The following is a 19502-nucleotide window of genomic DNA, read 5'->3' on the forward strand; positions in this document are numbered from 1 at the left end:
CTGCGCGCGAACATTCAGCAATGAGAGGAAAAAAAACATCAAACTCTAAGCCTTTCAAAAACAACGGGAATCTAGGAAACTTCACCTGCACTGTCCCGTATCCACATATTTATTTCACGGTAAGACTGGTAGAATTTTTGGCTACAGAGTTACTCAATCGATTTAAAGCAGGGGTCTCAAACTCAATTTACGTGGGGGCCACTGGAGCTAGGGTCTGGGCGAGACTGGGCCGCATCAGGTTTTCCAAAAAAAACAACAAAAAACGGAAAAATGAATAAACTTTGCTTTGGTTCCGATTTTCTACAAGAAAAGCTCTGATAAAACATTCCACTGTTGTCAAATATCTTATTTTTCTACACAAAATAAGATGAAAAATAAATAAACAAATCAAGAATAAAGAAAATCAATCAATCAGTAATAAGTAAATATAATAATAATAATAAAATTGCAAATAATAAAAACTTAAGAAACCATATATAGTTGGTGGGTAGACAAATTATTTTTTTCAGATTAAAATTAACAGTCTTTACAGTTCTTTAACCTTTAACATGAACATTAATCAAATGTAATAATTTTTTCTGGGTACATGATACCATACAGCATCCATATCAAACTTGCGCGGGCCGCACTAATATTAAACTTTCAAGGCGGGGACCTCAAACTAGTGTCCGATGGGCCACATTTGGCCCACGGGCCGCGTGTTTGAGACCCCTGATTTAAAGTTACTGAATCGTTTCGGATCACATCGTTTTAAATGAACCAATATCGCCCTTGAATCATTTTGGCAACCACGAATCATTATACGAACCGTTATTAAAACTAATTGTTACATTTTACATTATAATTGTATTATATACATATATTACATTGCCCTAACTGTAACTTTAGTGTGTGTTGCTGAATAAGCAGAAAATTTGCTACACACCTTTCTGATACTGATAAGCACACACGTATAAAATTTAAGCAAGATTTACTGAAAAACATGTCAGCCATCAAGCATCAAATCTTGGCAGGGGCACTTATGCTGAATCTAATCTGCCGTCATCACAGCCAGCAAGCGGTGAAGGGTGATGATGGAATGAGAATCAAGTGGCGTCCTGTTTCTTAGTGGCTTCTTCGTCCTGGCGCTTGGTTTTAAGGGGTATGTGTACATTTTGGAAGTCATTCACAACCTCGGGGCTCAAACCAAGACTGCGAGACCTGAGTTCAGCACAGGTGCTCTTTCCTGTGATAGCCAACGACTGTCATGCTTTGCACATGTGCCAAACAGCGCTAGATGTAGATGTCTTTCTTCTAATATGCAAGATGAGGCTGATCATATTAAACCTCTCAGGGCTCTACATTAAAAACAAAAATGACTTTGAATGGAGGTGAGAACTACTTGCCCGAACTTGCCCCATGTAAAATGAAAAGACTGCCATAATGATATCATCTAATTTTTGTGGCATCACATGAGATTCTCAAATAAAGATGAAATGATTATCATTTCTTGTGATTGTTTTCCTACATAGATCATGACGTTGCATGGAAATCTGGATTGTCAAGAGACTTCTAGGCACTTTGCTATAAGCCCAGGCTGATATTAAATTAATTATCATTTATCAGTGTTAAATATATTTAGCATCAATATATGCTGATAATTCATCAGATAATAGTCCTGACGCATTGTATTCGGAGGAATGTCTGAAAAATAGTGGAGATGTATGTTAACATGGCATGCCATACTACCTTACAGATGGTAGTCATAGTAAGCAGTGATATTTATAAGTTGTGCATCACAATGAAACATTATTGAATAGACACATTTGTGTACTAGTAAAGTGTTTTTATATCCAGAAAAAAATGCTCAATGGTCAAACAATAATTTGTGAAGCAAAGGTGAGAAAAATCCACAGAGAAATGGAAGCGCTAGATTTTGTAGCTTGTGCAAAATCAGCACTTGGTATTGGAACGAATCGGTGGTGTTTCATTGTGACCACTTCAAATTGTCACAGCAATGTGATTCACTCACCTGTGCCATCATTTGATTTGCTGCCGCTAATAAAATACTTGTTTAGGAGGCACTGGTTCATCACTTTTTGGTGTTTTCCTTCACAAGTTGTTGAAGAATTAGACCATGTTGGCAGGGACGCCATGATAGATGTTTTCCTAGTCAAACCATCGCTGATTGGTTGATCGCCAACAAGAACGGGTGTGGGTAAAACGCGGACTGCCGACCGTGGTCAAAATAAACGATTCTGATTGGTCCATTTCAAGATTTGCAAGGATTGGTTTGCAAATGACCACCGGAATTACACAGTCCGTTTTTTACCAACACAACAAGAACCGCTTTTAAAAAAACTCTTGGCAGTATGGCATGCCAAAGTGCATTTGTCCAACGGGAATATCACTGATTGGATTTACTTTCCCGAATTTTGCCCCGGGCCATCGGTACATCGTTATTGTCGAGCCCTGCCTCTGTGCCACAAAAGGAAATTTATGCAGGGCAAGTGTTGCACTCAGCTGTAATGTCCTTTTCAGACAAACAAAAGACACAGCCATACAGCTGACATCACTCCTATTCCTTGCTAAACACGTTAGCACATGCGGTCATGAGATATCAGACCGATATCTGTGGAATTAGGACACCCCTATAAAATACCCACTGTAACTTCATGGTGTTAAGTCAAATGGTTCACACATTCAGTGAGCAGGATTGGTTGCTTATGGTCAAGACTCGACAATTAATTGTTTCTAAGTCATAGACAATATGATGATATGGCTCATGATGATGCAACTTTGAGGATTTCTGTATTACATGTAGTATGGCTTCCAAACATTATTTTATCAACACCTATAGCGGGCACCAAAGGTCATTCACGGTTATGGGGTGTCCTCATTTTTTATTTGTCAGTATGTAGTCCTTCTCTTTGTGTATTCATCTGTCATCATCTGCAAATATTTGTCTTACAGAGCAAGACTTCCTCAGACAAAGCCTGAACTCTTTGGTTTCTCTTATCTTTAGTTATCTTTACAATGGCGAAGTGACCCAGGCTCCTTCAGGAGTCAGCAGAGCTTATTTTCTTCTCTTGTGTAACCTAGGTTGCTTTTCACAAATGATGGATGTGGAAATGCTACGCCGACCTGCGTTTTGCACAGTTGCTCAAGTGTTGCTCAACTTTCACAGTTTTTTTTTTTTTTTTTTTTTATCTTTGTGTCACCAGGGAATGCTTCAATGTGAAGTTTACCTCACCTCCAGACTTGGACATGTTAGCCTTCAGAGCAAGAACTTTGCTGTCCTGACACAGGCTGTGTCGTTTTAAAGCCAGTATCATTAGTTCTACCGCTCTGGATATTGGTCACATGGTTGAAACTCAGACCACTAAGTTCTTCCAAAAAGCAGGACACGTCTCTTTGGTACCCAAGCACTGGGGAACTTCTCGTAATCCGCCACTTAATCCCAACATGGCCATGTTACACATGTGATGTCCCAGCCCTGTGACGGCCTTGGACCAGGAGCCGGAGAAGGTCAGAGGCGGAGCAGCACAGACTCTGCCTCGGTGGAAGATGACCAGTCAGACGTGCGCCACATGGAGTCGGACATGAAGATTGATATGTTCCGAGAAGAAGACATGGAGGATGAGGACGACGACTCAGTAAGTTGTTGGTAGAAGTCTGCAACTTATTCAGTGTGAGCTCGGTTGGTACTAGTTAGCCTACTGTGTCATAGATTTTCAAACTGTGGTATGAGAAGCACTGGTGGTACGCAGGCACCATCTGTTGCTACTCAGAAACACCAGAAATTAAAAATACATATGAAATGATTGTACAACTATAAGTAAATTTGTTCAGTAGGTTGCATAATAAGTGCTTCGTCCTTCACCTTTACTAGCCGTCTGAGCGACAGATAGTAGTCGGCATCTGCTGCATGATGAAGAAGTCCAAGTCCAAGCCCATGACGCAGATCCTGGAGCGCCTCTGCAAGTTTGACTACATCGAAGTGGTCATTTTCCCCGAGGACGTCATCCTGGAGGAGCCTGTGGACAAATGGCCGCTGTGTGACTGCCTCATCTCCTTCCACTCCAAAGGTAACCATTTACCGTCTTATCCACATCAGAATTGTTACTGCTAAGTCTTTGATCCATCTCAAAAAACAGTACTACTAAGAGTACTACTCTGTGGATCTCAAGGCTTAGTATCAAGAGTTTATATGTGAATGATAAAAAGTATCCATTGTATTGATAATATCTTTTTTAAAGATTTAACAACTCAAAAACATTCAAATTCGCAGAATAGTAACATTTAATTAAAATGTAAAATGTATTTAATATTTTTAACAATAATAATTTTTAATTAGAATAATGTGTAGTATCTATTATAATAAAAAATGTAAGAACTGATTTTTTAAAAATATTACCCTATCAATTAAATGGAAATCATTATTTGTTAATGGTGGCAGGTTACCCTTTCTTTTATTTGAATTCAGTTAAAATTGAATGTTGTTTTTTCGGCTTTTTCCTTACAGAGTCGCCCCAGTGGATCTTTTTTCATCCGCATAAAACATCTGATAAAACTGTAAAAACATAGTAAATCGTTGTTTTGATTAATTTCTAAACTATAATGTCACCAGCTACAGTTACGAAGTCATCAATATGTGATTTATATTCATATGAGACCTTTTCTATTCTCATAATAGAATCATGGAAAAATGCATTCCGAACAGGTATTATGCTATTTATTCCATCAGATTGAAATATACTGTACCAATGTTGTCATGCTATGTACATACATGACTATAAGGCATGTTGGTCTTTCAAATGTAATGTGCCGTCTGTCCAGGTTTTCCTCTGGACAAAGCTGTGGAATATGCCAAGCTCAGGAATCCACTGCTCCTCAACGACCTCAACATGCAGTATTTCATACAGGACAGGTACACACACACACACACACACACACACGCATGCACCAAGTCAACCACACATTGTCTATAGAACCCTGACAAGCGGCATAGAAAATGGATGGGATGGAGTTTTTCAGGATCCAATGGATATTCATTGATTCATTCTCTACCGCGGCCGTGCTAGGGCCTATCCCAGCTGTCTTGGGGCGAGAGGCGGGGTACACCCTGGACTGGTCGCCAGCCAATCACAGGGCACATGTAGACAAACAACCATTCACACTCACATTCATACCTATGGACAATTTGGAGTCTCCAATTAACCTAGCATGTTTTTGGAATGTGGGAGGAAACCGGAGAAAACCCACGCATGCACAGGGAGAACATGCAAACTCCATACAGAGATGCCCGAGGGTGGAATCGAACGCGGCGCTCCGATGTGTGGCCTGCACGCTAACCACTCTGTACCGTGCAGCCCCATCAGATATTATGTATTTTTATTCCATCATCAAATTGTGAAAGTGGTGGTGTACCAAAAAGGTAAAGCTATACAAAAACAAGCATGTGAACTATACTGGGGGCATTGGAAGCATAGTGGTTCACATAGTAGCTGGTTATGATAAGATTGGGATACATTTCCACTCAATGCCCCATGTGACCAGAAAAGGGAAAGAAATATATGTTCATGTTTCACATAAGGATTGTGAATGATGTGAAAAACAAAGCAAACAAACCAGGTTGTACCCTTCCTCTCGCCCGAAGTCAGCTGGGATAGGCTCCAGCATAGCTTTTTTAAGGATGTCCACACTGAGCTAGACTATGCTACACTAATTTACATTGTCACTGTGATTGTTGCCTCAGGAGGGAAGTGTACCGCATCCTCCAAGAAGAGGGCATCGACCTACCTCGCTATGGTGTGCTGAACCGAGACCCTGACAATCCCGAGGGTAAGACTTGGGTTAGATCTTTCTTGACAAATTGGAACTACTTTGGAGCCTATCCCGCAGATATTACCATAGCATGGCCTTGTTTCAGAGTGTAGTCTGGTGGAAGGGGAGGACCACGTGGAGGTGAACGGTGAGGTGTTCCCCAAACCCTTTGTGGAGAAGCCTGTGTGTGCCGAGGACCACAATGTCTACATCTACTATCCGACGTCTGCAGGCGGCGGCAGCCAGAGGCTCTTTAGAAAGGTAATGAAACTCTCCATTTTTGGTTGTTCCCTGGTCACCTGGTTCTTTGGTTCAAGAAATCAGTAGCCCCTTTCATACAGCCCAGTGGTTCTCAATTGTTTTCTGTCTGCAGGACAGAATTTTTTCCCTAAATTTAGTTGCCATATTTGGAGATGTTCGAAATCGCCATGTCAATCACTAATGCTAGTCACTAGCGCATATATGGGATTTCCAATGTATATTAGCATTGTGCTAGTGCATTTGTTTAAATGCATTTTGTTTTATGCTGAATGTTGCGCACTCAACTGGAGTCTTTATTGAGAACCTCTAATCTGCCTGCTGAACTAGCAAGTAGAGACCAAACAGTACAACACTAATACAGACAGTCCCGCCTGCCCTTGCTCCCCCCTGACAGCGGACCCCACCCCTGAGGTGGCATGTGGCCCACTGGTTAAGAAGCACTGACAAAGCCTATTAAAGCCAGGAATTTTCCAACCTTTTTCGCAATGGAGGTCGATATCATATCCTGAATTTGACGTCTTTGGACATAGTCGCCGACGCAAGATGGTGGCAGTGTAGGGTCTTCCATTATGCCAGGACAGACTCAGGCTTCCTGTTGAAAGAATTTGTCGCTGTCTTGTTACAATCTATTGTTGCGTCTCTGATCTGTGTGATAGAGGCCACTGATACCAGACAGAACACCAAATCACTCCCATAATGACAGGAAGTACGCTGATGGAACGCAATGAAATTGTTTATCTTCTTTTTTGTTTGTTTCCTCGCTACTTGAAGATCGGGAGTCGAAGCAGCGTGTACTCTCCGGAGAGCAGCGTCCGGAAAACAGGGTCTTACATCTATGAGGAATTTATGCCCACAGATGGCACCGATGTGAAGGTACTGATAATTTGAAGTCAAATGTTGGTAAATTTCGAAGGATTTAGACGTCCGGAGATGAATCTTTGTTCCACAGGTGTACACAGTGGGTCCAGACTATGCTCATGCCGAAGCCCGGAAGTCACCTGCCCTGGATGGGAAGGTGGAGCGAGACAGCGAAGGGAAGGAAATCCGATACCCAGTCATGCTGACTGCAATGGAGAAGCTAGTGGCACGCAAGGTCTGCGTGGCCTTCAAGGTAAACACTAAACATCCATGTAATAGCCATGCTTCCACCAAGTAGCACTGAGAGATTGTAATCCATTTTACTGTGTACTTTTACTCTTTGCTGCTGTGGGACCCAAGCAAACAGTGTGCGGCTTTGACCTGCTCCGAGCTAATGGCCACTCATTTGTCTGTGACGTCAATGGCTTCAGCTTTGTCAAGAACTCCATGAAGTACTACGATGACTGTGCCAAGGTGCTGGGGTAAGCGTCTTTTAGCCGGCTGCTTTAAAACATACAGGAGGGGGAGCACTCAGTTGGTGTGCAACCTACCACAGCGTCCTCCCAAAACCTAAAAATTAGCAACTTCAATCACCCCCCCAGGCTTACAATACCTTACATCAAAGAGGCTTAGCTGGGTTTTTTTTCTGTCTTCAAGCAACCACGTGTAATTCATTCAGATGTCAGGACAGCTCGTTCGGATCCTGCTGACAGCTTTGCGGCTTTAGCTGGCTTTTGATTTATCACGCCGTCCTTCTAGGCACACTTGTAAATTTGACTGCCGGAACATGTGCTGTGCTGGAAATGGGAGCTGGCATGCGTGTTAAGAGAATTCCTTTGGTGCTTAACAATCCCATGAGTCTTTGGATGGATTTTCTTACAGGCAACAAATGGAATCAAATTGAATTAGCGTTTAAATAACCCACTGAAGACTCCATGAGTGACTTGTTGTGATCTTTTTTTTCTTTATCTGTCCAGGAACATGGTGATGAGAGAGTTGGCCCCCCAGTTCCACATCCCCTGGTCCATCCCAATGGAGGCTGAGGACATTCCCATCGTGCCGACAACCTCAGGAACTATGTATGTAGAAACACGCACAGATGATAGGAAAATATTCTCATGTGTTATTAATTCAAATGTTTTTATTTGGATGAGAAATATAGGATGTTAAATACAGAAGGAATGAAAGAGTTATGACTAATAATATTTTTTTCATTAAACTTTTTTGTTATATTTGTGTGTATATTTCAAAATAATGGATATGAAATACTGTGTATTTAGAATATATTTCCAATTATTTTATCCCCTGAGTTTATTTTGAACTATATACCTGTACCTAATTTAAATATTTCACTGTTGGATCTTAGGAAGGTTCTAAATAGAGCTTCAAAATGCAAAAAGAAGGAAAAGTTTAGGACTACAGCCTTTAAAAGACAAAATCATGGCAAAAATGTGGATTCAATGTGATTTAGTGTCATGTATTCACACTGTCATGATTGCTTAATTGTGTCCAGCATGCCATTGGTAGGTAGGTAGGTAGGTAGATACTTTATCCATCCCCATGGGGAAATTTTGATGTTCCAGCATACTTCATAGAAGTAGAATATCTTTAAAAAGGCACAACATGATTAAAAGACACAGTAAACCGACTTTAAGGTGCAGCAAGTACTTAGTAAGTACCCACAGAGGTGCAGTGTTCATATGTAAAGCACAATGTCCATGTTAGTGTTTGTTCTTTGTAAGGTTGTAGAGTCGCATGGCATGGGGGAGCAACGATTTCCTCAGTCTGTCGGTAGAGCAGGACAGCGACAGCAGCCTGTCGCTGAAACTGCTTTTCCGCCTGTCTATAGTGCTGTGCAGTGGATTGTCCATGATTGACAGGAGCCTGCTCAGCGCCCGTCGTGCTGCTAAGGTTGGATGCAGTAAGACAGTCATTTGAAACGTCTTGAAAGATCCTGAGGGTGATGGAACAAAGAAGTCCATGAAGACATAATACAATCACAAAGTGAAGGCTGTTAGTGGCGCCGAGTGCATCAGACTGCATTTGTGAAAAAAGGGTTTTAAAGGAAAATATTGCTCATCATCCACAATTGTTTTGTGAGACATGAACACATCTTTATCGTCTCTGTGTCTTCTAAAGATATAAAAACATTTAACAACAGGCAGCTAAGAATGCACACAGTGGGATGCAAGTATTCGGCCTATAAAGCCTTCGGCAAAAAACTCCAAAAACTGCTCCACCTGCATGTAACCACACGACAGCGATATTGTTATTAACATTAATTGTCACAATGCCAGCAAAGCAGTTTTAAAAGCAGAAAAGTTACCGGCAGCGTTAGTTAGTGTTAGTTTCTAAGTTGCTGTGTATAATAAAGATGCCCATGAAAGTTTAGGTTAGCCTTAAAATCGCCAAATTATGGCAACATAGTACTGAAAGTATTACATGTTATCATGAATGCGCCTGGTCACAGCATGTATATAAAAGCATCAAAAATTTGAGCTTTTTTAGGCAGCAATTAATTAGCAGTCCCCTTTTAGCTGTCTTTATATCTTTAGAATGCACAGTAAAGAGATACTTGTGTTGATGTCTCACATAAGTATTTAAGCAGAAGCAGTTCCAGTCAGTGGATGCCCTGCATGAAGCCATCTTAACCACCTGAAGCAACATTCCCACTTTCCCAAACCAATATTTGAGGTGGATGGCACAGCTACTCATTACAGAGTGCTTTTTTGTAAAAACATTTATCTATTTAAGGGGTTCTTCTTGGTTGGAGTTTTTTTTTAATGAACTGATTTTGATGAACAATTTCTTAGAACCTCCTTAAGGTCCAACAGTGCACAATGTCAAGTCTTGCAATTTTTCAACTGGTCTTACAATCTTGATCTGGTGTGTGCATACGTGTTCTGTAGAAATTATATATTATTGTTATTTTTAATGTTATTGTTATTATTGATCAGTAAATCCCATGTGAATTTTTCCACATCACACCCTTTATTGCCATGAAATTCTTGAGCTAAATTCAGACTGTGTGAATATACTGCATATAGTACCTAATAGGTTCTTTGTTCTTTGCTCAAAAACAACAACACAACACGAGTAAGCACACAAGCAGTGTGCACACACATGCCACGATGAGCTGTGTGTGCGTGTTGTCCGCTGTCAAATTGCAAAAGTAATTGAGTTATTCCACCTCATTTAATCTCATTTCCTGATAATGCAGGATGGAGCTGCGCTGCGTTATTGCCATCATTCGCCATGGAGACCGCACACCAAAGCAAAAAATGAAAATGGAGGTCCGACATCCTCTGTACGTATTTATAGTTCAAAGATTGTTTATGTCCACAGTAAAAAAGAATGATGTCCGTGTCCAATTTAGGTTGTTTTTCATGTGTTTGCCCAACCCTCTTAGATTCTTTGAGCTGTTTGAGAAGTGCGGCGGTTACAAGTCGGGGAAGCTCAAGCTGAAAAAACCAAAACAGCTGCAGGTGAGCTGCACATCGCACTCGTAACTTGACAGCTGTTTCTAATATTGTGGTTAACTCAAGTAAACATGTAAGAGAGACGAACATGCGGCCCGCGGGCCAAATGTGGCCCGCAAGACGCTAGTTTGAGGCCCCCGCCTTGATATGAAAGTTTAATGTTAGTGCGGCCCGCGCAAGTTTGATATGGATGCTGTATGGTATCATGTACCCAGAAAAAATTATTACGTTTGATTAATGTTCATGTTAAAGGTTAAATAACTGTTAATAGTTATCCTCCCAATCTGTGTGGAAGTGGTAAGTTTTTGGCTATTTAAGTTCAAAGGAAATAACTTGAAGGCTACCGTTTAGGTCGCTAGCTCTCTAGTTTGCGAGTTAGCATGTGTCTCAAGACCCTGCAGTTGCGCAATATGTTGTAAATAAAAAGAGTATAAATGTGACTATAGTCGTGTTTTGTCATGTCTACAGGGCTCTAATAATGCTTTGTTCATTTTAATCTGAAAAAAAATAATTTAATAATAATAATATTGTTTATTTATTTTATTTATTTATTACTGATTGATTGATTTTCTTTATTCTTGATTTGTTTATTTATTTTTCATCTTATTTTGTGTAGAAAAATAAAAATTAAGATATTTGAGAACAGTGGAATGTTTTATCAGAGCTTTTCTTGTAGAAAATCGAAACCACAGCAAAGTTTATTCATTTTTCTGGTTTTAATAAATGCTTTTTTTTTGTAAAACCTGTGGCCCCCAAGTAAATTGAGTTTGAGACCCCTGCTATAAACCTTGCAAACGTTTTTCAGGAGGTGCTGGACATCGCTCGCTTGCTGCTGCTCGAACTCGTCCAACACAACGACTGCGAGATTGAGGAGAAGAAGTCCAAATTGGAGCAACTCAAGACCGTTCTGGAGATGTGAGAAGCCCCGCCTCCCCGACAAAAATGCATGCGCCTTTTATCATACATGCCATCATCCATTCACTTGGGTCCGTCCAATGTTCTCCATCTTCCATCCTCATTTGTCGCTAATCATCTTCTCTTCCTCCCTGTGTCCGCCCTCCCATCCCTCCTTCTTTTTCTCCACAAGGGAATCCAGCTTGATTGACACTCAGTACGCACCATCTCCCTTTTCATTCTTTAGCCCACATTTAGCGTGCAAAATATTAGGAACACGTCTGCATGTTCCCTCTGATGTTCACCCAGTTCCTCCTTGAACATTGTTCTCTCCTAGAAGCACACTCTGGATTACTTCCATAATATTTTGCACCAGCTCCATTAACTCTTATTCATTGTGGTGTTAACACGGTACACACACAGTGTTGATGGTGCACAGTCACATGTTCATGTGTGTAAACTCAATGGCGTGTGTGCAGTGCTGCTGCATGTGGCCCTCATCACGTGTGATGCGGACTCTAAATCAGCTAATATGTCATATTTAGTGTAGTCATCCAGCAACCTTCACATTTATCCAGGTCATTATCAGTTGGGTAAAAAGTGCACAAGATAACAAGTTAATGATGCAGTACAAGAGTCTACTGTATGAACTGGGGTGTGGCGGGATACACGGCATCTGTGTGCACATCTAATGAAGCGTTTACACCAGGGGTCTCAAACTCAATTTACCTGGGGGCCACTGGAGCTAGGGTCTGGGCAAGGCTGGGCCGCATCAGGTTTTCAAAAAAAAAAAAACGCATTTATTAAAAACAGAAAAATATACAAACTTTTTCAGTGCTTTGGTTCCGATTTTCTACAAGAAAAGCTCTGATAAAACATTCCACTGTTCTCAAATATCTTAATTTTAATTTTTCTGCACAAAATAAGATGAAAAATAAATAAACAAATCAAGAATAAAGAAAATCAATCAGTAATAAATAAATATAATAATAATAATAATAAAACGGCAAATAATAAAAACTTAAGAAACCACATATAGTTGGTGGGTAGACAAATTATTTTTTTCAGATTAAAATGAACAAAGCATTATTAGAGCCCTGTAGACATGACAAAACACGACTATAGTCACATTTATACTTTCTTTATTTACAACATATTGCGCAACTGCAGGGTCTTGAGACACATGCTAACTCGCAAACTAGAGAGCTAGCAACCTAAACGGTAGCCTTCAAGTTATTTCCTTTAAACTTAAATAGGCAAAAACTTACCACTTCCACACGGATAGGGAGGATAACTATTAACAGTTATTTAACCTTTAACATGAACATTAATCAAACATAATAATTTTTTCTGCGTACATGATACCATACAGCATCCATATCAAACTTGCGTGGGCCGCACTGACATTAAACTTTCATATCAAGGCGGGGGCCTCAAACTAGTGTCCTGCGGGCCACATTTGGCCCGCGGGCCGCGTGTTTGAGAACTCCTGGTTTACACGTTTCAATTGCAGTTAATGAGAACAGTTTATTAAAGCTATTATGTGACCCAGACCTGCTCACAGGTATCATCATGTTTTTCGGACGCATATATTTTGACCCTTGGTATCACTTGCTCTCAGCCCAACCCTGACTAAGACCTATAAAAGTAGGGGTGTCCAAAGTAGAAATAAAATCCATCGTTCTGTTTATGGGTCACGGGGACAGCAGGCTGCATTACTGCACTGCTTCGGCTGCATTACTGCAGATGTTGCACCAATCCTCCTGTCGTTCTTGTGTTCCATCCTTGTGAACAAGATCCCGGGGTACTTAAACTCCTCCGCTTGGGGCAGGACCTCATCCCTGACCTGGAGATGGCACACTTTTCCAAGCAAGAACCATGTGTTCTCAATTGGAGGTGCTGATTCTCATCCCAGCCGCTTCACACTTGGCTGCGAACTGCTCAATGGGGGAACAAACAGCCTGAATGAGGTGAATCCCTGGTACTCTATAGTATTCCCGGAGTACTCTCCACAGAATTTCTCAAGGAACACGTTGGATCCTCCTCTCCAGAAGCACTGAATAGAGAGCTACAGGAAGGCTGAGGAGTGTGATCCCATGATAGCTGGAACCCTGTGGTCCCCCAATAAAGTTTTTTTGGGGAAAAATAGGGCAAAAAGGCACAATGTAAGGAGAAAAAGCTGAAATGTTAATACTAACGCTTTGTTGTTTTTAAATGTTTCAATTCCTACTATCTAACTTTTGAAGCATTTCTTGAAATGTTGATTTTTCAGCTGCATTTAAGAGCAGCATTTCTTTTGCCATTACTTTCTGTAAATGTACACCATTTTGCATTGTTTAGTTTGTATTTTTGCCAACGTCTCAGTGGGTGTTGACTCTCAGAACGAAGGCTCTGCATCTCGATGTGTAGTATTTTTCCCTAGATGAGAAAACCTGGTCGGGTGGATGTGTTTGATGTGGGCATGCCTTTTATTTTGCTAGCACTTTCAAATACATTCGGCATACTGGACCTTACTGGCCTCACCTTCCTTATCAATATTCCCACACAAGCATATTGCAAGCATATTTTTCCCTCCTGATTTCTACAATGTTACTTTGCATTGCTCCTCACGAGGAGCCACTCTTTACTGTGTGCGTATGCTAGTGGCACCGCCTCCTCTACAGAGAAAAAAAACGACTGTATGAGCGTTGTCACTTTGTTGGGTGTTATTACGTATATGAAGCGTGGAGGTGCTGAACTGATGCACCGAATTTTCATTTATGTGATAGATTTTTTTTTTTTGCGAGATTCATCGCATTTTAATCTCGCGAGATCTTGTAATACGACTGCACTGCACAGCCCAACACTTTACAATATTTTTCACTATGCTATACTTTACACTACATTACTGTGCACACTACACTGCTGGTGCATTATCGAGGGTGACTGGAATGCTTCTTCATTAGTTTTAACTACATTTATTGTGTATGTGTGTCTGCCTGTGTGTGTCATGTTGTCTGTTGCCTGCCTCTCTCTGCTTGTGTATGTGCGCATGTGTGTGTGTATGTGTGTGTACGTATGTATGTGCGTGCGGGTGTGTTCCCACCAGGTACGGTCACTTCTCAGGTATCAACAGGAAAGTCCAGTTGACGTACTTGCGTAACGGACAGCCTAAAGCCTCCAGCGAAGAGGAAGGTAACTCGTAACATATACTGGTTCAATGTTTCTCTAATTTGTTGGCCTTTGTTTTGGTAATGGTAATGGTTTGATTTGAACATGTATACTATGGTATACATCACGTACTATATACTCCTTGTGGCCAAATGTTCAAATTAAAAAATATACATAAAAAACTCTTTCCCCCTACATTTATCAGCATTTTTATTCATGTTATTTATTAGTGTTATTAAGGTATTTTATTGATGGAAAGGCCCTCCCCTCTTAATCCACTATTTACCGTAAATACACCTGTTACTCTCTGCAGTTGAAATGCAAAGGAAATGCTCCCAGTCATGGACTAAGAACATATGAAAAATGTATTACATTTAAAGAAATAAAATGAAATATTCTGGCGTCCAGTAAATAATAATAATGATAATGTGAAATAAATAATATGTGGTCATATGGAGAGCTGTATCTGGTATTATCACATCTGTCATGCACACTTCACAGCCTTTGAGTAAGGAACTGCAAGTACAACATAAAGGGAACTTTATGAGTCCACGCATAAATTGAGACTCTTTTATGAGGTTTTGTCAACTATTTTTGTCTCGTTCACTTTATTGTTAATTGCAAGTCGGTGGACATATGACACAATGCATCTTAGCAAATGTTGAAACAAGTGTAAATAAGAATCAGCCCAAAACTTAGTAATGCTTGTTTGTTGTTCAGACTCCAAGAGGGAGGGTCCATCCCTGCTGCTCGTCCTCAAGTGGGGCGGGGAGCTAACGCCTGCTGGCCGGGTTCAGGCTGAGGAGCTGGGTCGGGCCTTTCGCTGCATGTACCCTGGAGGTCAAGGTACATGAAAAGAACCGTAGTCATAGAATCTGCACATCGGAACACTCAATATTTTCTTGTACCAATCTGTACAGTATAACATGTATCACTCAATAATTGTAGGTAACACACAGAGCTGCTAAAGAAGTACTTTTTTTGAGATGATAAACCAGTTTTTCAGACCTCTCATGAATGAGTACAGTTGTCCCTTGTTTTGTCATGGTTAATTGGTTACAGGATTCAATATTAATAGAATGGGGGGAAAAAAATCTCCCATTTCATGTGGAAGTGGTAGGTTTTTGGTTTCTTAGTTTATCCTTCTTCCCCACTTCTTTTAAAAACGTTCTTAATTAACACTAAACCACAATTAAATTGTGGGCTAACTTGTTAGCTCGGTAGCTTTCTATGTGCTACGAGTGACGGACGTCTTGGGTAGTCTGCACATTAGGGTTGCAGGTGGTGTAAACAAACAATAACGGCAGTGTAAAGGTGACTTTAGGGGTGTTCTTTCATGTCTACATGGCTCTAATAATGGTAAAAAAAAATGTATTTAGAAACAGGTTTTCTATGCTCTATGAAAATATTCCCTTCATCATATTAGACGTGCCATGGCTGACTGTTAAGGTAATCTAATGTAAGGTAATATCTCATCAATTTAACATGACTGACGCTTAGGAAAGCAGAATACTACATGTAACTTGTCATTGAAAATGTTTTGATTAATAATAGGCCATAGTCAATCACAGCGATTATTAATGAATATGCTTTTGTACTACACTAGTACTACGGTATTTGGGTGATGTGAGTAGAATCAACAGAATCGGTATGAAAAGCAATGAGGGAGTCCAAATTTTGAGAGGTGTGTCCATCCCAGTCATGTCCCGTCATTGAGCTGAATGTCTGAAAATAATCAATAACATTGAGACATTAAATCAAAACAAGACATTAAATCGGGGGGTCATGTTGCAAAACCAACTGCAAATGACGATAAACCGAGAACAATTCAGACGCCCATAAAAATGTCTGTTTTTGACTGATGGTTCCCATCATTTTGTGTGATTTGTTGGAGTGGAGTATAATGTTTATAGGTAAGAACTACGTGATTTTCTTTGTTTTTATGACATTTGATTACATCTCAGTGCAGGTTTTGATAAAATGTGGATCAGACAATGTCATTAAATAGCTTTTTGCTGTTACAAAAGGGTGCAGTGCCCCACCCAACCCACTGCCAATGTGCAATACCACCACCCGCTACCACCGTATTGCACTCCAGCGCATGTCCAACATTTCCTTCAATCACCATCCAAATATTTCTTTTGGAAAAGGTCCTGCCTTTTTCCAAATAGTTTCTCTCCACCACCATCAAGCATGCTAGGTTATCATTTAGCTTATCCATGTTTTCTATTGTTATCTTCTCCATAGGCTCTCTCAAACCGTAAATCTTTGTGTATCAGTGCATGTCCAACTCAAACGCACAAAGTCCACACAATCTGTCCTCTTCTGTCCCCCTTTCATTCACCACAAGTGTTGCCTATTAACTTGCTGTTCTTTTTCTCACCGGTCTCTTTGCGCTGTGTAAACTACTAGCCGGTAGCCACCGGGCCCTTGGCTGCGAGTCCCCTATTGATTTTGGTAAGGGTGACCTCAGGTTGCACTGCTCCTCCTACTTGTCCTCCACGCTCATCATCTCTCCACTAACCGGGTCCCTGTCATGAGTTTGACTCCATTTCACTCTGCTGTGGATCGTTGGTGTTGCTGTGAGACGGGTTATTGTGTCACTGATGAGCTGACACTAATCACACCCCCATTGCACCACCTCTTTTAGCATACGGTACCTGTACTCCATTGCACCACCACTCACTGCACGGCATGCACCACTGAAACTGAAGTTACTTTGCACAAGTCATGTCAAAAAATGAGGGCATCTCATGGTTGTCTCATTTTTTATGCAAAAAATGTTTTGGAAGACACGCTAGCATGCATGTAATACAGATATCAGATATTTTTCTAACCATTTGACCAGAGGTGTTGACATTTTTACTCAAAAAATAGGGGACTATTTTTTTTTTTAACAGTAAAAAGGACTACAATCAAAATGTAGTTTTGACCGTGTACTTTGAACACCCCTGCCTTAGACCAATGGTCATTGACTTCAAGTATGAACAAATAGTCCCACCAGAGGGGGTCATCTCTCAATCTTGAGAGGTCATCTCCCAATCTTAAGGTGTCCGGTTCGATCCTCTATCCTCCCTCCCATGGCCATGTTGAAGGGCAAGTGAGTGGGGCAGTGAGCCCACAGTTGCTCCTGATACTATGCCATCAATGCCAAAGTGCTTTCAGCACTTTTAATGCAGTACTATATATCAGTCTTACTCAGATTTTATGTGCTTGCCAGTCCCTAAAAGGTGTGTGCCAGTTTTTGTGTAACATTGGAAAGCTACTTATGGAGGTCAAACTTGAGGGTTTTATTGCAGTTTGTCAGAAAACAAATGGCACGGGCGACGCATAAGGGGTGCACATTTTGACAAATGTTCACCCCTTTTGTGTGCAGCGGTTCAGGAATAAAAGAGTGGTGTGTGATTATGACTTGCAGAGCACCTACCGTGCAAACCGCACTGCATATTCATACTAAATTCAGCTATACTCGGGCTTCATCTGAATCGCATTGCGCTCTCACTGCACTTCAAATGTAATCTAATGCCTCACTCCCACTGCACCTCTACTCCACTTCCTCTGCAATCACTTTTAACCAAACAATGCCACCATGCCACATGCAGTGTATATCTATTTTGAGCCCATATCGGGTGTAAGCGAGTCGCTCGTGCTGTAGTCAAAGAAGCCTCAAGATAGTTCATGTTGTCATCCGTCTGAAAGCCAACGCATGAGGCAGAGTGATTTGATGTGTTTGCGGTACAGACGCTTTCATCGCTACCCTTAACATGCAAACGTTTAGCATCTTGTATCGCTTGGGCAGGCAATGAAGTTGTTTGTAATCTCCACGGGTACTTTCACTGTGAAATGTGCTTTTTAGCAAGCATTCTAACCCATCCATCATGAGGCATTTGAGCTGAAAGTGGTGCTGCACCTCATGTGTTCTTTGTTATGCTGCCTTCGGGTGCAATCAGAGCAGCTTAGTTGGTCCATTCATTGCATTGTGTGACTTTTCCCCTCAGGTGACTATGCTGGTTTTCCCGGCTGCGGCCTCCTCCGCCTGCACAGCACTTACCGCCACGATCTGAAGATCTACGCTTCTGATGAAGGCCGGGTGCAGATGACGGCGGCGGCTTTCGCTAAGGTCATTAAACATGGTGGGCGAATCGTGCCTCTTTGAACAGTGACACCTGAACGGCACGTGGTGCTTCTATCCATGCAGGGCCTCCTCGCTCTGGAGGGCGAGTTGACTCCCATTCTGGTGCAGATGGTCAAGAGCGCCAACATGAACGGTCTGCTGGACAGCGATAGTGACTCACTGACTGACTGCCAGCAGAAGGTGAAGGCCCGACTGCATGAGATCATGCAGAAGGACCAGGAGTTCTCACAGGACGACTATCACAAGGTGAATTGTGGCTTTTATTGGTCTCGCTATTCCTGGATGTGACAGTAACCCATTCATGTTTATCTTATGCTGGATTTCAGCTTGCCCCAACTGGAAGCCCATCATTGGTCAACTCCATGAAAGTCATACAGAACCCAGTCGTCACCTGTGACAAGGTGTACGCCCTCATCCAGAGCCTCAACTCACAAATTCGGAAACGACTGGAGGACCCCAAGTCTTCAGGCATGTTAGCGCTTGAAACTGAAGTACATTTGGCTCTACGCACACTGAACCCACGTCACACAGGAAGAGGCGTGTCAGGGCACATGCACATCTTCATTGTAATGCAATCGCTAGAGAATCGCTAGAGAATCCAAAAGTGAAAACATGCACGGCTACATTCGTGCACATGGGAAAAAAGATGCGTCCTTTACTAAGTGCTTCCAAATAATTAATGACAGCCGCCACTTCGTACAGTAGAAATAATTGAATAAGCCTGGAAATAATCCACAAAGTAAGGGAAATTCATTGATGGGGGCCACACTCTTAAAAATACTGGGTTAAAAACAACCCAATCTGGGTTGTTTTCCAACCCAACGCTGGTTAAATATTGGACCAACCTCGCGTTGGGTTATTTTAACCCAACAAGTTGGGTTGGTTCTCTTAACCCAACAATTGGGTTGTGCATATGACCC

The 19502-nt window shown here is 41.3% G+C and overlaps 1 protein-coding gene across 11 annotated transcripts in view; it reads left to right on the forward strand.

Moving 5' to 3' along the window:
• Positions 1-19502, forward strand: part of ppip5k1b (diphosphoinositol pentakisphosphate kinase 1b) — a 33413-nt gene that overhangs the window by 3384 nt on the left and 10527 nt on the right. For 9 of the 11 annotated variants that reach the window (XR_009130080.1, XR_009130081.1, XR_009130082.1 and 6 more), the window contains exons 2-19: positions 3204-3635; positions 3872-4067; positions 4676-4702; positions 4819-4909; positions 5738-5823; positions 5912-6066; positions 6838-6939; positions 7016-7177; positions 7285-7406; positions 7902-8003; positions 10145-10231; positions 10334-10409; positions 11209-11318; positions 14386-14471; positions 15168-15293; positions 18446-18567; positions 18646-18828; positions 18909-19050. Coding sequence is in view for 8 of the 11 variants with exons in the window: in XM_058074655.1 (XP_057930638.1) it covers positions 3465-3635; positions 3872-4067; positions 4676-4702; positions 4819-4909; positions 5738-5823; positions 5912-6066; positions 6838-6939; positions 7016-7177; positions 7285-7406; positions 7902-8003; positions 10145-10231; positions 10334-10409; positions 11209-11318; positions 14386-14471; positions 15168-15293; positions 18446-18567; positions 18646-18828; positions 18909-19050 (2146 nt within the window). In the remaining 3 variants the exon portion in view is untranslated. The remainder of the gene's footprint in view (positions 1-3203; positions 3636-3871; positions 4068-4675; positions 4703-4818; positions 4910-5737; positions 5824-5911; positions 6067-6837; positions 6940-7015; positions 7178-7284; positions 7407-7901; positions 8004-10144; positions 10232-10333; positions 10410-11208; positions 11319-14385; positions 14472-15167; positions 15294-18445; positions 18568-18645; positions 18829-18908; positions 19051-19502) is intronic. The other 2 variants (XM_058074656.1, XM_058074661.1) reach the window with 1 other exon arrangement.

Source organism: Doryrhamphus excisus, chromosome 6 (assembly GCF_030265055.1).
Source record: "Doryrhamphus excisus isolate RoL2022-K1 chromosome 6, RoL_Dexc_1.0, whole genome shotgun sequence".
Lineage (NCBI taxonomy): Eukaryota > Metazoa > Chordata > Actinopteri > Syngnathiformes > Syngnathidae > Doryrhamphus > Doryrhamphus excisus.